The following is a 14,779-nucleotide window of genomic DNA, read 5'->3' as shown; positions in this document are numbered from 1 at the left end:
GAAGGAGCTGGGAACTGGCGACCATTTTTAAAGACTTTTAATAATAAAATAAACAAATACAAAAGTAAAGGCAGCTGCACGTCACGGATGACTGCTGCCACATATTATAAAACTAACATTAAGTCCAGGCCTGGCCTCTCTTGTCCTTCACTGTCATTGCTCCTCCTTTTATGCTTCTGCTCCTCTGTGAGAGATACAAGACCGGTGCGTCACTCATCAGTAATCCCGCCACCGGCCTTGTGCCGTTCTCTCACGACCCTCTGCCTTGTCCTGCTTGACACAATGGCTTTATCTTTTTTTTTCATAAATATTTGAGATTTGTTTAATCTTAAAGGCAGGGGAAGCAGGTGATGAAGTGAAAATATTTCTTAATTCTCATTTGTACACCATCAGAAAATGTTATTAGACTATACCAAAGCAAAAGCAGTGGAAGATTACGGCTTCACAACATCATTCTGTGGTGTTAAAAACCTTATTTGTCACATACATATACAGAGTTACAAAAAAGACTTTTTAACAAAAATGTTAAATTACATTTTTAACAATTTTTTTTTTTAAATGTTTAAACTAACAAAATACCAAAGAATTAACATTTGCAAAATTCTGAAATTTAAAATAAGTAAAAAAAAAAAAAAAAACTGTTTGATGACAACTTTCAAAATGACTGACCCTAACTAAACAAATGCAATTTTTTTTTTTTTTTTTTTTTACACTTTTAAAAACCTTATTCGTCATTGACCCGCACATACTCGGACTCCTTTATAATTGTGCTTGATACAATCAATCTATTAAATGCCCGACCAGAGAGGAAAACATTGTGGATCACTGTTATACTACATTAAGTAGAGCTTATCACGCTGTGCCACGAGCTGCATTAGGACAGTCTGATCACGTCATGGTCCATCTGATCCCTGCATACAGACAGAAATGAAGACTCTCCAAACCGCTTGTGAAGACATCAAAGTAGTGGACCAGAGAAGCTGTTGAGGAACTTCAGGCATACTTGGACTGTACTGATTGGGATGTATTCAGAACTGCTACCAACAATCTGGATGAATACACAGGCTTTAATCACCCTGCTTTAGAGAAGAGAAGATGAGTATCCTTAACTGAACAGAGCTGCTCACACTTACATGTTCAGTTAAACTAAAAAGAGAAAAAGACATGATTGTTAGGAAACCAGTTACATTTTTTAAAGTTATACTTTATAGATATTTTAAGAAAGAAATAATTTACCTGTTGAGAGTATGCTGACAGTCTGTGTAGTTGTAGCTGAGCTCCAGAACATCAGTAATGAGGTGACTGACAGTTACAGATTTGAAAAACAAAAAGGCGGGAGGGAATAAAGAACCCTAAACTCGAACACAAAGAACCATTCATTTCATCATATAAAGGCTTCTTCAGGACGATACAGTTCTAAATAGAATTGTTACTACATGCAAAGAACCTTTAAAGAACCATCTTTTTTTAGAGTGCACTTAGCATCAGTGTACTTTTTTCATTTTGTGTTGCAGCCGCGAAAACGTACTCGGTTACCTAATGTAACCTCGGTTCTCTCTAGAAGAGGGAACGAGTATTGCGTAAGTTAGCTTACGCTATGGGAAAGTTGTCTATTCTCGAGATCTGAAGCCAAAAAATTATCCTTACTTTTGTATTTATTGTCATCGCAGTGCGACAGCCGGCAGACCATGGCAGGCTACATAAGCGTGCTCATTGGCTGTCCAGCGGCAACTGCTGTAGCCTACCAGTGAGCCCTGTGTGACGTCACGCCCAATGAGGGTGCTTCACTCCCTCCACACCCCTCTAACCGTCAGGATGGGTGTGGCTAGCGTGTATATAAGGAAGGGCTCACAGGCTGAAAATCTGGTTTTCATAGTCTGAAGCGCAAAAGCTTGTGGCGCGACACGGCAGGTTACGCAATACTCGTTCCCTCTTCTAGAGAGAACCGAGGTTACATTAGGTAACCGAGTACATTCTCTTACGAGAGGTTCTCTCGTATTGCGTAAGTTAGCTTACGCTACGGGAACCCTTTGTCAACGCCGTGCGCGCTGAGCATCCAGTGCATGAGTCCCAGGGAAACCGGGGAAAACCACATGCTAGAACAGGTGGCCAGTCGGAGAGACGGGCCAGCACATGTAATAAGCACTTCATATAAAATAGAGCGGCACTGCCGGTCTATGTATCAATGTATGCAATGCGGCCAGCAGCGCGGGCCAGCACAGTACATAAGCACATCACAGGGGAAAATAGAGCGGTCCCGCCGGTCTATGTGTAGAGAGAATAATCCCCAGCGCAACTAAGTGGAGGATGGGCGGCCAGCGGCGCGGGCCAGCACCGGTACACAAGCGCGTAATGGGGACAAAAAGACAGAGCGGCTCAGCCGGTCTGTGTACAGAAAAACTCTTCCCTTGGTGCCATTACCAGAAATATTAACAGTACATGAACGTAGTCTGCACATGAGCAACTGGGCAGAACATACATATCACTTATACTGATAACAGTTTAGCCTGCAAGGCGGGAACTTCCAGGTTATAAAACCTCACGAATGTAGATGGGGAGGCCCAGCCCGCTGCCATGCAAATATTGTGAATAGAAATTCCGCTGGACCAAGCCCACGACGAGGCCATGCCTCTAGTGAAGTGGGCTCTGATACCATTAGGGCACTGCAGGTGTTTGGAGGCGTAGGCTGCTGCGATCGCGACACTATCCACCTGGACAGGCTCTGTTTCGAGGCGGCGAGACCCTTGGTGCGCCCACCAAACGAAACGAAGAGCTGCTCGGAACGCCTAAAGGCGGCGGAGTGCGTGATGTAAACTCTCAGCGCCCTGACGGGGCATAAGAGGTTATCACTGTCCTCGCTATCGGATGCTGGCAGAGCCGACAAGGAGATGATTTGCGCCCTAAAGGGGGTACCAATCGCTTTGGGGATGTAACCATGTCTCGGTTTAAGGATGACTTTGGAGTCATTTGGTCCGAACTCAAGACATGCGGGGCTAACAGATAGCGCGTGTAGATCCCCCACGCGTTTTACTGAAGACAAAGCTATCAGAAAAACGGTTTTGAACGAAAGGTATTTCAGGTCCACGGGGTGTTTACGACCCCCTTCTGGCAGGTCAACGGGTATCCGTTGATTATCCACGCATGCAGAGACCAGCGCTCTGGAAGGGAATGCCAGATTGATCCACCGGCTTGAGAGAGGAGATCCTTTCTCACCGGGATCGGCCATGGGGCTAAGTGCGACAGCCTCACTAGCTCTGGGTACCAGATTTGGTTCTCCCATCGCGGGGCTCTAAGGAGCACTGGGTGGTATGTTCTCGACCACTATCATCTCCAAACAGTTTATGTTGAGGCATTTCTCCTGGTCTGACCACAGGCCAAAGACCGGTTTGCCCTCGAAAAGAGCGCCCCAACTTAAGTTGGATGCGTCCGTCGAGATAACTTTGCGGTGCGAGACGGCTCCCATTGTCACTCCCTGCTGGTACCAGTCGGCCGCTAACCAGGGCTTCAGTGCTGAAACGCAGCTCTGAGTCACTCTGATTCGAAAGCCGCCGGAAGCCCAGGCTCTGTGAGGCACTCGGGCATTCAACCAGCATTGCAACGGGCGCATACGCAGTAGACCCAGCTGAAGCACTGCTGCAGCTGAAGCCATACAACCCAGCATCCTCTGAAATGTCTTGAGAGGTGCGGTGCTGCCCGGCTGGAAAGACGCGGCAAGGCGTCGGATGCAGCGCGCGCGCTGTGTCGACAGGCGGGCCGTCATTGCCACAGAGTCCAGATCCAAACCCAGAAAAGAGGTTGACTGACTGGGCAGTAATGAGCTCTTGGTCCAGTTGACCATGAGACCCAGGCTTTCCAGGTGGCTGAGAAGCACTGTTCTGTGAGCGATAAGCTCTTCCTCTGACTGTGCTAGAATCAGCCAATCATCCAAATAGTTCAAAATTCGCATTCCCTGACCTCTCAGGGGAGCGAGAGCCGTGTCCATGCACTTTGTGAATGTACGGGGTGCTAAAGACAGGCCGAACGGCAGGACGGTGTACTGATATACCTGACCGTCAAAGGCGAATCTCAAGAATGGCCTTTGACGGGGTATTATCTGAAAGTAAGCGTCTTTCAGATCGAGGGAGATAAACCAGTCCCTCGGGCGAATCTGCGCGAGGATCTGCCTGGTTGTGAGCATTTTGAACGGTCTTTTCATAAGAGCTTTGTTCAAATATCTCAGATCCAAAATCGGTCTGAGAGCTCCGTCCTTCTTGGGAACGAGGAAATAACGGCTGTAAAAGCCTGACTCGCTCAGAGAAGGGGGTACCGGTTCTATAGCCCCTTTGCACAGAAGTGTCGCTATTTCTGCCCGAAGTAGATGTGCTACTTCCCCATTCACTCTCGTCTCGGTTCGCGCTTGAAAGCGCGGGGGGCGGCAAGCGAACTGCAGAGTATAGCCCTTTTTTACTGTGCTCAGCACCCATTCTGACGCGCCTGGAATAGCTTCCCACGCTTTCGCGTGTGCAGCTAGGGGCAGAATGGCCTCCGGGCTCTGATTGCCACGTATCGCGGGCTCGAGAGCTTGGTACGGAGGCGCGGGCGCAGCGCGCGCACTCTCGGTGCTTAAATACTGCGGCTCGCATGCAGCGATGGCTGGCCGTTTTACACACAGTGTCCCGGTGGCTTTGGACGGGGAACATATAGTGTGAAGCGCGACGTGCAAGGGCGGCGTCGGGGGCGAAATGTTTGTTAGTATGTGTGAGCGCTCGAGGGCAGGCACAGGACTTACATTTGAAACATGACCGGTAGTGAGAGGCCGTGTAACAGAGTGGGCAGTGAGTAGGTGTGGGCACGGGGGGGTGGACAAGTGACCTACTTCTAACACTCGAGCAGCTTTTGCCCGCTTTATGAGAGTGGGCTCTGTGAGAGACACGGGATTTATAGTGCTTGTGTGCAGGGGTGAACACAGAAACGTGGGCACATTCAGTACACTTGAAAAACATGAGGCGTGAGCCGTGCAACCAGACATTACACTCTTTTTGAGATTTTTCTGGGTCGCCGTGAAAACGGCAGTTGTGTGCAGGCGAGAGGGTAGATTTACTGGCTCGTTGGCTGCGAGGTAAACATCTGCAGTAGCCGTGGCAACAGGGACTGACAGAGCGTGAAGCTTTGACGGTGGTCCGGCCACAGCGGGACTTAACCGTCTTTTCCTTCCTCGGGCTAGGAGGACTTCGCGGGCTTGGGTTTCACCGCTATCCGCGGCCGGGGTCCCCGTGGGGGAGGCGGCCTGTTTCGGCTGGTCGAGCGCGATCTAGGGCGGCCGCCCTGTAACGGAAAGCAGATGATCAGGTCTGCCTTTGTGTTGATCAATCAAATCTAATCAACAAACAAAAGGTACTGATTAACCCCTCAAAACAAAACAACAGTGTTAGCAGATGCTCGGTCAGGTCCCCTGAGTTAATCTCATCAACTCAAGAAGATATTCACCCTGAAAAGGAAGGACAAAGTTCACCACGCGGTTCCACGTGTGCACGACTCTGCATACACACACACAAAACACAGACTCCTTATCATGCCCGACCACTTGTGGTCAAAATTACCTTTTTAAAATGTTTAAAATGTATTTCTTGCTGTGCTTATGATACTTATACCCGAAATACGATATCTATAAGCTTTATTGATATGTAATCAGTTTAATATGCATGTAATCACGAGAAATCCTGTTTCTTTGTGTTGTTGACTAACAGAATTGTCATTCGCGGTATTGTTTTGTTCAGAAGAACACAACGGTGTTGAATATTTAGCACAGAATATTAGAGGATGCATTATTTGATTAATACCAGTTTTATAAATGTTTATGAACGAAGTTTATTCCGCCAGCATTAGTTAGAAGAGGCGTGTACCTTTCCAAATGAAAGGACATGACCACAATACGTCCTCCCAGGCGATTGGGTCACGCACGCAAGGGGGCGTGACTTGAGCTCCTTCAAAACACAGCGGGCTCTCTCACCTCTCTCTCTCTCACCTCGCTCTCATCCTTCCTCCTCTTCTACCGGCGCGACGCTTCCCCGAGGAACATCCCGGAAGGCCTCGGACAAACACATGTTCGAGTCGTAGCAGCCGTTCCTTTGCAACTAAGTTATATTTGCCTCTTCCTTCACGGAAGATGAAGACGAACTTTCTCGGTAACGTTACATTTCAGTGAGCCTTTTCAAGCTTCCCGCGACACCGGATGACGCAGTCGAAACAGGACCTCGTCCGCGCTTTCAGCATCAACCAAACAGAGAACAGACGTGCAAGTATATTTATCTGATAAAAGCTGCTTTTCTGGGGTCCGTCGTTTAGGTTTCTGTAGGTAACAATTACTAGCTTTTCCCTTCTCTCTATTTCTCTCTTTCTTTCTTTCATTTCATTTTATTCTTATCACGTATGTTATTATTGTTTAAATGTTTGTTTGTGTTTATTGTTTGCATTTTTACGTACGTTTCTATTCGTAGCTCATATAATCTTTAGTCACATTTATTAAAATCCATTTATACTTTTCACTGTCTCTGTGTTTGAAAACCCACCATTCTAAAGTCAATGAAACAAAAGATCCAGCTACAAGCTCGATATTAGACTACATTCAGTAGTTTTAATTAATAAACTCAGAAGATTTGATGTCCGTGGCCAGGAGATCAAACTTTCTTGGAGTTTGTAAAGAGATAACCCTTCTTAACTGTGATAATCTCACCTTTATTCGCTGGACGAATAACGATTAGATCAGTTACAGAACCAGTTAATCTCTATAATTGATAAAATAAAGGTACATGCGACTTATGAATTATTAATACTTATTAATATTTCCAAAATTCCCTATATTCTTGAGCTAATTCAAATTTACCCAAAGTCGTATTCGCTACAGCCCTGTCGTCGCTGCGAGGACGGAGGTCGAGCTGGACGCTGGGCGGAGCGTTGCGCAGGCTGGTCGCGAGGACGGCGTGCGGCTGAGCTCGAGCGTCGAGGCAGAAAGAGGTTCATTGCCTGAGTAGTCTTCTGCACCTCCGAGAAGCGGTCCACGATCCCGTTTACCGCTGGGCCGAACAGGCCGGTGGGGGAGAGAGGGACGTTGAGAAACACCGCGCTCGGACTCCCTCATGTCGGCGAGTGTTAACCAGAGATGCCTCTCTGTAACAGTCAGAGAGGCCATGCACCTTCCTAGGGCCTGGGCAGCGGATTTCGTGGCGCGAAGAGAGAGATCCGTCGCACTGCGTAAATCCGTGATGGAAGCAGACTCCGAGGCTTTCTCGTCCAGATCGCGGAGAAGATCGGCTTGGAGAATCTGCAGCACGGCCATCGAGTGCAGGGCAGATGCAGCCTGTCCAGCGGCGGTGAAAGCGCGGCAGACGAGGGCTGATTTGGCCTGCAAGCCTTTGACGGGAGGGCAGCCTTTGAGCGCCATCCAGAAGGCGGGCTAAGGTGCGCTGCAACCGCCTCTTCCACGGGGGGAATAGCATTGTACCCCTTCTCAGCGGCGCCGTCAACCTGTGAGAGTGTCGATGAGGTATGGGAAGAGACTCTCGCGGAGAATGGTGCATTCCATGATTTAGAAAGCTTGCTGTGGAGCTCAGGCAGGAAAGGCGCAGTCCTGGATGCTGGTGTTCGGCGGCGGCGATGAAGGAAACAGCCGTCAAAGCCGAATTTAACACAACCTCTAAACTACTGGCACACACAGGTTCTAATCACTGTTGGAATCAGAGACATAGGTAATGAAAAAGATTTTATTAATTGTTAAAAGACATAATTGTTATAAAAAGGCGTTGACCAGCAATCACTCTCATCTATTTGCTTAATTCTATCGTTGGCAGCAGAGGAACCTGGGCTTACCCACGGGGCAGTCTCAAGATATCACCCTTATGAAAATTACTCTATTCACAGTGCGCACACTAACACACACTCAACGACTCATGTCAGAGAAGACCACGACACACAGTGAGGACGCCACCACCTATATGGTCACTCGTCTACCCCCGGGAGCCCAGGCCCTGCCAACAAACAAGAGAAAAAAAGACATTAAAGCAGTATATGCAAAAACAAAATGATATGACAATATAATGAATAACTTAATACAATTCCAGGAAGGAGCCAACTACTTGGTCCCGACCCGGTCGTCAAATCAAGACAAAAAAATAACAAAAGGACAAAGCAAAAACTCAAAAAAGACCACTATAAACAAATGATTACATAAATTCAACAGTATAGTTCGACCATAATAATGGTTCCATGAAAGCAATACCTAAATTCACTAATACAATAATTGAATCAAAATAAACATACAAATTCAAGAATACCCAACCATTAAAGAAATAAACAAAGGAAAACAAACAAAAAAAAACTCAAAGCATATCACTGAGAACAGAACTCACTCGAGACGGTTCACTCGAAACAGAACACTCGAGACGGTTCACTCGAGACGGTTCACTTGAGACGGTTCCCTCGAAACAGAACACTCGAGACGGTTCACTCGAGGCGGTTCACTCGAGACGGTTCCCTCGAAACAGAACACTCGAGACGGTTCACTTGAGACGGTTCTCTCGAAACAGAACAGCAGCCGATGAGGCACAGAGCAAACAACACTTTACAATGAAGCACAGGGCAGATAATTCTCACGCAGAACGCCGCTATTGTCCTTATCGCGTGCAACAAAACATGCTGTCCCGGGATTACTATCCCCAAACTATGCGGTGGATGGAGCCAGATGTCTCCGACAAAGCTCGTTGGCAGAAAGCACAGGTAGATCTTACACTGTCTCAAATGTCCACATTCAACACTCCAGAAAGCACACAAACCGGCAAACAGCACCGACAATGGATAAGCAGCTTCAGCGATCTTTTACGAGCAACAACACATGACACTGCACTCCAACAAAAAGCAGCAGGGCGCGTGGATGACGTCACGGCCCCGGATAGTGACGCACACTAAGGAACCGGTAACCCATGCTCTTATACGCACCGGATGCCAGGCCATTGGCCAAACCATGACAAGTAGGAGGGGTCATAACCCTTCCTGCTACACTTATATACACGTTAGCCACACCCATCCTGACGGTTAGAGGGGTGTGGAGGGTGCGAAGCGCCCTCATTGGGCGTGACGTCACACAGGGCTCACTGGTAGGCTGCAGCAGTTGCCGCTGGACAGCCAATGAGCACGCTTATGTAGCCTGCCATGGTCTGCCGGCTGCCGCACTGCGTTGACAATAAATACAAAATTAAGGATAATTTTTTGGCTTCAGATCTCGAGAAAAGACAACTTTCCCGTAGCGTAAGCTAACTTACGCAATACGAGAGAACCTCTCGTAAGAGAACCTTTGTGAACTTAGTGGAGAAGCCTGAGGTGGAGCCAGAGAGCTGGAGAGCTTGACCACTGGAGGAGGAAGGACTCTGGACGGAAGCGGATAGTCCATATAGTCGGACAGGACCGGCAGAGAAGGAGAGATTTCGAGGGTGAAGAAAAGGGTGAGACATGGATCTGCAGACTACAAATCAATCAGACAGTAATCCGTTCCTGGTTCTGGGATGGACTGGGCCACAAGCACTGACTCCCGGATGGATCTGGCGGTAGGCTCAAAGGAAATTAACATTTGAACTCACTCTCGTGAAGGTAGCATCACCATTCGAGACGCAAGTCTCACCTCAGAATCATCCTAATCTACATGTCTTTCCCACTTCCCCCACTCTCTCTCTTTCATGCTGAGATCACCTGAAATTCACCCAAAAATCGATATGGTTTGATGTGAATAATTATCATACAGTATTATACATGTTTGTTATCATTTGAAATGTCTCAGTGCGACTGGTACAAATGTCTCATTCCCAAAGAAGTAAACCAAAAGGTAATAAGTTATTAAGAGTTTTAGGGATAACTTGTACACAAACGAGGGTGTGTCTTCCAGGCAAATGGCATTCTGTTCCCAAAAGGTGTAAACTCTGAATGCAAATTGCCATTGTTAGCAGATGTTTCCATGTGAAAGAAGTTTCTGTCTATATTATGAAATGCAGCAAAAGGCTCAGGGCGATTCACTCATTTCCTAATGTCAAGGTTCGCATCTTCTCTCTTTATTCCAGAGTATTTTGATGCACTTTTATGATGGATAGAGGCACTTTTATGATGGATAGAGGCAATTTTATGATGGATAGAGGCAATTTTATGATGGATAGAAACACTTTTATGATGGATAGAGGCACTTCAAAAAATATACCCATTGACTGTCATTATAAAGCTTGGAAGAGCCAGGATATTTTTTAATATAACTCTGATTGTATTCTTCTGAAAGAAGAAAGTCATATACAACTAGGATGACGTCAGGGTGAGTAAATCATGGGCTAATTTTCATTTCTGGGTGAACTATCCCTAGGACCATAGACATAAAACACAATAGGACTACCAAATTGCATATCACAGTTTTTGGCAAGTAAATCACGTGATGTGACACATCCTATTGACCCTGTTCACATTTCTGGGTTTCTCAGAAGTGGAAGGCATCATAGTTGGGTAAACTTCTATAGCAGTGAAGGAAAGACTACATTAAATATATTTTTTTGTGTTCCAATTTATTCAAATAGCAAAAGAAAAACGCCACAACAGCGTTTTCACAACTTTCAAAAAGAGTAAAAAAAATAGATAATGGCAGTCGGAAGAGAGAAAGTTGTCAACTTTGTCACAGCCGCGCTATTAGAAACACCCTCACAGCAGTGTTAACTAGTTTGTGTAATATAATACAAATATAGTGTTATATGCGTAATTATCTTTTATTATGACAGTATGTGGCAACATGTAGCCTATGTTAAAAGAGCATCTTCTGTACTAAACAATGACATTGCAATATTCTAGACTCTTTCATGTATCTAACGCCACACTTACTCTCACACTACAGAAGACTGTACATTTTGTTTGTATTTTTGTATTTTCAAATTACTTGTATTTTAATTAAATACTTTTTTTCACAGCAGTATTTTGTATTTTATTTAAATACATTTGATGAGTGTGTATTTGTAATTTCTAATTAAATACTTTTTTACTTACTATACGTTTATCCAGACAACACCTGATAGACCTACCCCAACCCCGCCCCTAAACCTACAGTCACTGGGGTTACGACCAACCAAGAGCGGTTGTGGTCACGTGTAGTCAGGTGTGGTCCGGATAACCATATAGTACCCTTTTTGATGTATTTGTGCCCATCTCTGCACTCACATTTAATGATGAACATATATCATTAAAACCTTTTCATTTATGGAGTCAGATGAAATAACGAGTTAATGCATATGACAGGGTTCACCAGTCTCGGTCCTGGAGGGCCGCTGTCCTGCAGAGTTTAGCTCCAACCCCAATTAAACACACCTGAACCATATAATCAAGGTCTCACTAAGCATACTAGAAACTTTCAAACAGGTGTGTTGGAGCTGGTTGGAGCTAAACTCTGCAGGACAGCGGCCCTCCAGGACCGAGATTGGTGAACCTTGGCATATGAGAAAACCCTGGCATATTTCACCTAATCAAAATACTTTGCCACAAGGAAAGACAGTAACACACAAAAAACCTTCACCCGCTGATCAGATGCCTCCATTGGGCCAATTGAGCCAGGTTTACATGTCCAAACGAGAACCTACAAGAGATTAAACTAAGCTGGGGGTATAAATACACTGTGCAAACAAAGGAACTAAACTAGGTGCAGGTGACAGCAATATGTAACTATAGAAACAAACGGCATAATCAGGCAACGTATCAGCCCCCATTCTAATCAGGCAACATATTTCAGCTATTTAAATGACCTCTCAACAGCATTTGTCAGCATTGGATGCAAATGTCTAGTACCTGTATCACAGAAGAGAAAAATCCACACTGACTGCTGAATTCTGGTCTATCAAGAGAAGGTTGTCTTCATTTATTTAATGTTAATTGAATATTCATTATGTTTTATCCTTACTTATATTGAACTCCCTTATATAAATGATTTATGGTTATGAACAGAGCAATGAAGGTTTTTCAGAGTGTCCTGCTACTTTTCAGCTGCCAGTTCCTTCCCACTCTGGGTAAGCTATAATGTGATTTGATAACATCAATATATTATAAATCCATTTTAAAAAACACATTTTTTGATTGGTGTTTTATATAACAGTATGTAATTCATTTGTGAAAGTGTCTATTTGTACTCATTTTGCTCCATGTTTTCACAGCTTTAAACTGTGAAGTGAAGAATGGCACACTGAAGCAGATCGACGCTGGATCTGGTTTAGTGGTTGGAGTGAATGATCAAAATGAAGCGTTTATCCTAAATCGTAATGTCTTCTTAAAGCTTGACATGTCTCTAAAGCACTTCAGTGTTGGTCCTGCTGGTCTGCTCGGGGTGGATGCAGCTGACAAGATCTTCAAGGTGCAGGGTGGCAGCTTTGTGCAGATTCCAGGTGAAAAGAGAAATTACAGAGACCAATACATGCTTAATCTGTCATTAAAATTTGTTTTAAGACATTATCTTATTGTTATTCTTAAATTAATCTTTCATCCAACCTGTTGATTGTACTGTTAGGCCTTCTCAAACAGGTGGATGCTGGAGGTGATCAGATCACTTCAGGTGTCAACGTGAATGATGATATATTCTGCTTAAATATGGATGTTAATAACAACTGGCCATCCAGCACTATTTCTTGGGTTACAATTAATGGAAAGCTGAAGTATTTCAGCTGTGGCCCGTACAGCTGTTGGGGAGTGAACAGTGCTGACCAAATCTACATCTTGAAGGTGATGTCATAATGTTAAATACAAAGGCATGAGTTCAAGTTTAAATACACCAGGTTTAACAAACTAGACCTCACACACACGTTTGGGTTTTTTTTTTTTTTTTTCTGACATAACTAAAGAAACTGGTGTGGAAGCAGCAAACAGTTATTTCATGTGACTTTATTATGGTTGACTGGTTTGTGTCTCTTTGGGTCTGGTGCAGGATGTGTCTAGTAATTCCTGTTCTGGGTCTGGCTTTGTGTATATTCCTGGACTTCTGTCCATGATTGAAGTAGCAACTGATGGCAGTGTCTTCGGTGTCAACTCTCAAGGGAACTTGTACCAAATTTGAACAGAACCTTCATATTAAACACTATGAACAAAAGTGATTATTAATTTTCTGATATAAATCAAATGCTACATTAAAGAAATGATGATTTTGCAGAACTGGTGTCACTCAATCCAACCCCGCTGGCACAGACTGGATCTCGATGGTTGCCTGTCCCAATGGCCACAAGCATGCGAGCTTTGACCTGGGATTACTGTGGGTCGTCTGTGTTGACGGCTCCATCCGTAGATGTACTTTATAGTCTGCTATGGGTCACCGCAGCAACAGAGGAGCCCGATCATTAACAGAAACCTCAAAGTAATGTCACTATTAACAAATCTAAAAGTTTGATTAATCTCTCCTCTCGTGAATCAATAAAAAGCATTATGCTAGCATCTTATCAATTTTTCTTTGTGTAATTTTTTTCAGTGGATCTCCAACTGAGAAAAAAAGCACTGTTTCTTGTGTCTGATTAGAAAACATGTTTGTCTATCATTTCTAGTTTATCACACTTTTAAAAGTTGCAGGAAGTTATTAGTGAAGATTCAAACTAGAAACTTGTGTTTGTGCAGCTTCAACAGAGCAAAAGTTAATCTGTTTAACTTCATTCATGTTGTTTCTATATCTGTCACATTCATTTCTACATACACTAATGTAGCAATTTGTATATTAATGGCTGTAACAGTTTGTTGTTGTGGGAAGGAGGTGGGAACTGGTGACCATTTAAAGATGTTCAATAATAAAATAAACAAATACAAAAGTAAAGGCAGCTGCACGTCACGGATGACTGCTGCCACATATTATAAAACTAACATTAAGTCCAGGCCTGGCCTCTCTTGTCCTTCACTGTCATTGCTCCTCTGTGAGAGATACAAGACCGGCGCGTCACTCATCAGTAATCCCGCCACCAGCCTTGTGCCATTCTCTCACGACCCTCTGCCTTGTCCTGCTTGACACAGTGGCTTTATTTTTTTTCATAAATATTTGCGATTTGTTTAATCTTAAAGGCAGGGGAAGCAGGTGACAAAGTGAAAATATTTCTTAATTCTCATTTGTACACAATCAGCAAATGTTATTAGACTATACCAAAGCAAAAGCAGTGGAAGATTACGGCTTCACAACATCATTCTGTGATGTTAAAAACCTTATTTGTCACATACATATACAGAGTTACCAAAAAGACTTTTTAACAAAAATGTTAAATTACAACATTTATAACAATTTTTTTTAAATGTTTCACAAACTAACAAAATACCAAAGAATTAACATTTGCAAAATTCTGCAATTTAAAATAAGTAAAAAAAAAAAAGAAGCTGTTTGATGACAACTTTCAAAATGACTGACCCGAACTAAACAAATGCAATTCTTTTTTTTTTTTTTACACTTTTAAAAACCTTATTCGTCATTGACCCGCACATACTCAGACTCCTTTATAATTGTGTTTGATACAAACAATCTATTAAATGCCCGACCAGAGAGGAAAACATTGTGGATCACTGTTATACTACATTAAAGGTCCCATGACATGCTACTTTTTGTAGGCTTTAATATAGGCCTTAGTGGTCCCTAGTACTGTATCTGAAATCAATTTTCAAAAATTCAGCCTCGGTGCAGAATTATAGCCACTACAAGCCAGTCCCAGAATGAGCTTCCTTCCAACAGGCCGTTTCGGTGTCTGTAGCTTTAAATACTAATGAGGAGGAGAAAGGCGGCGCA

General features: G+C 44.1%; 1 protein-coding gene across 1 annotated transcript; it reads left to right on the top strand.

Annotated features, from left to right (window-relative positions):
• Positions 1-11,807: 11,807 nt before the first annotated feature.
• Positions 11,808-13,325, top strand: LOC308683242 (fish-egg lectin-like; the record flags this gene model as incomplete). Its single annotated transcript, XM_081353601.1, has 6 exons — positions 11,808-11,891; positions 11,989-12,050; positions 12,195-12,422; positions 12,545-12,756; positions 12,959-13,083; positions 13,181-13,325. Exons 2-6 carry the CDS (start codon positions 11,993-11,995, stop codon positions 13,323-13,325), a joined length of 768 nt encoding a protein of 255 aa, XP_081209727.1. The 5' UTR covers positions 11,808-11,891; positions 11,989-11,992.
• Positions 13,326-14,779: the final 1,454 nt, after the last annotated feature.

Source organism: Scardinius erythrophthalmus (genome assembly GCF_964197995.2).
Source record: "Scardinius erythrophthalmus genome assembly, chromosome: 23".
Lineage (NCBI taxonomy): Eukaryota > Metazoa > Chordata > Actinopteri > Cypriniformes > Leuciscidae > Scardinius > Scardinius erythrophthalmus.
Note: the sequence above shows the minus strand (reverse complement) of the source record. Positions and strands in the feature narration are given on the sequence as shown.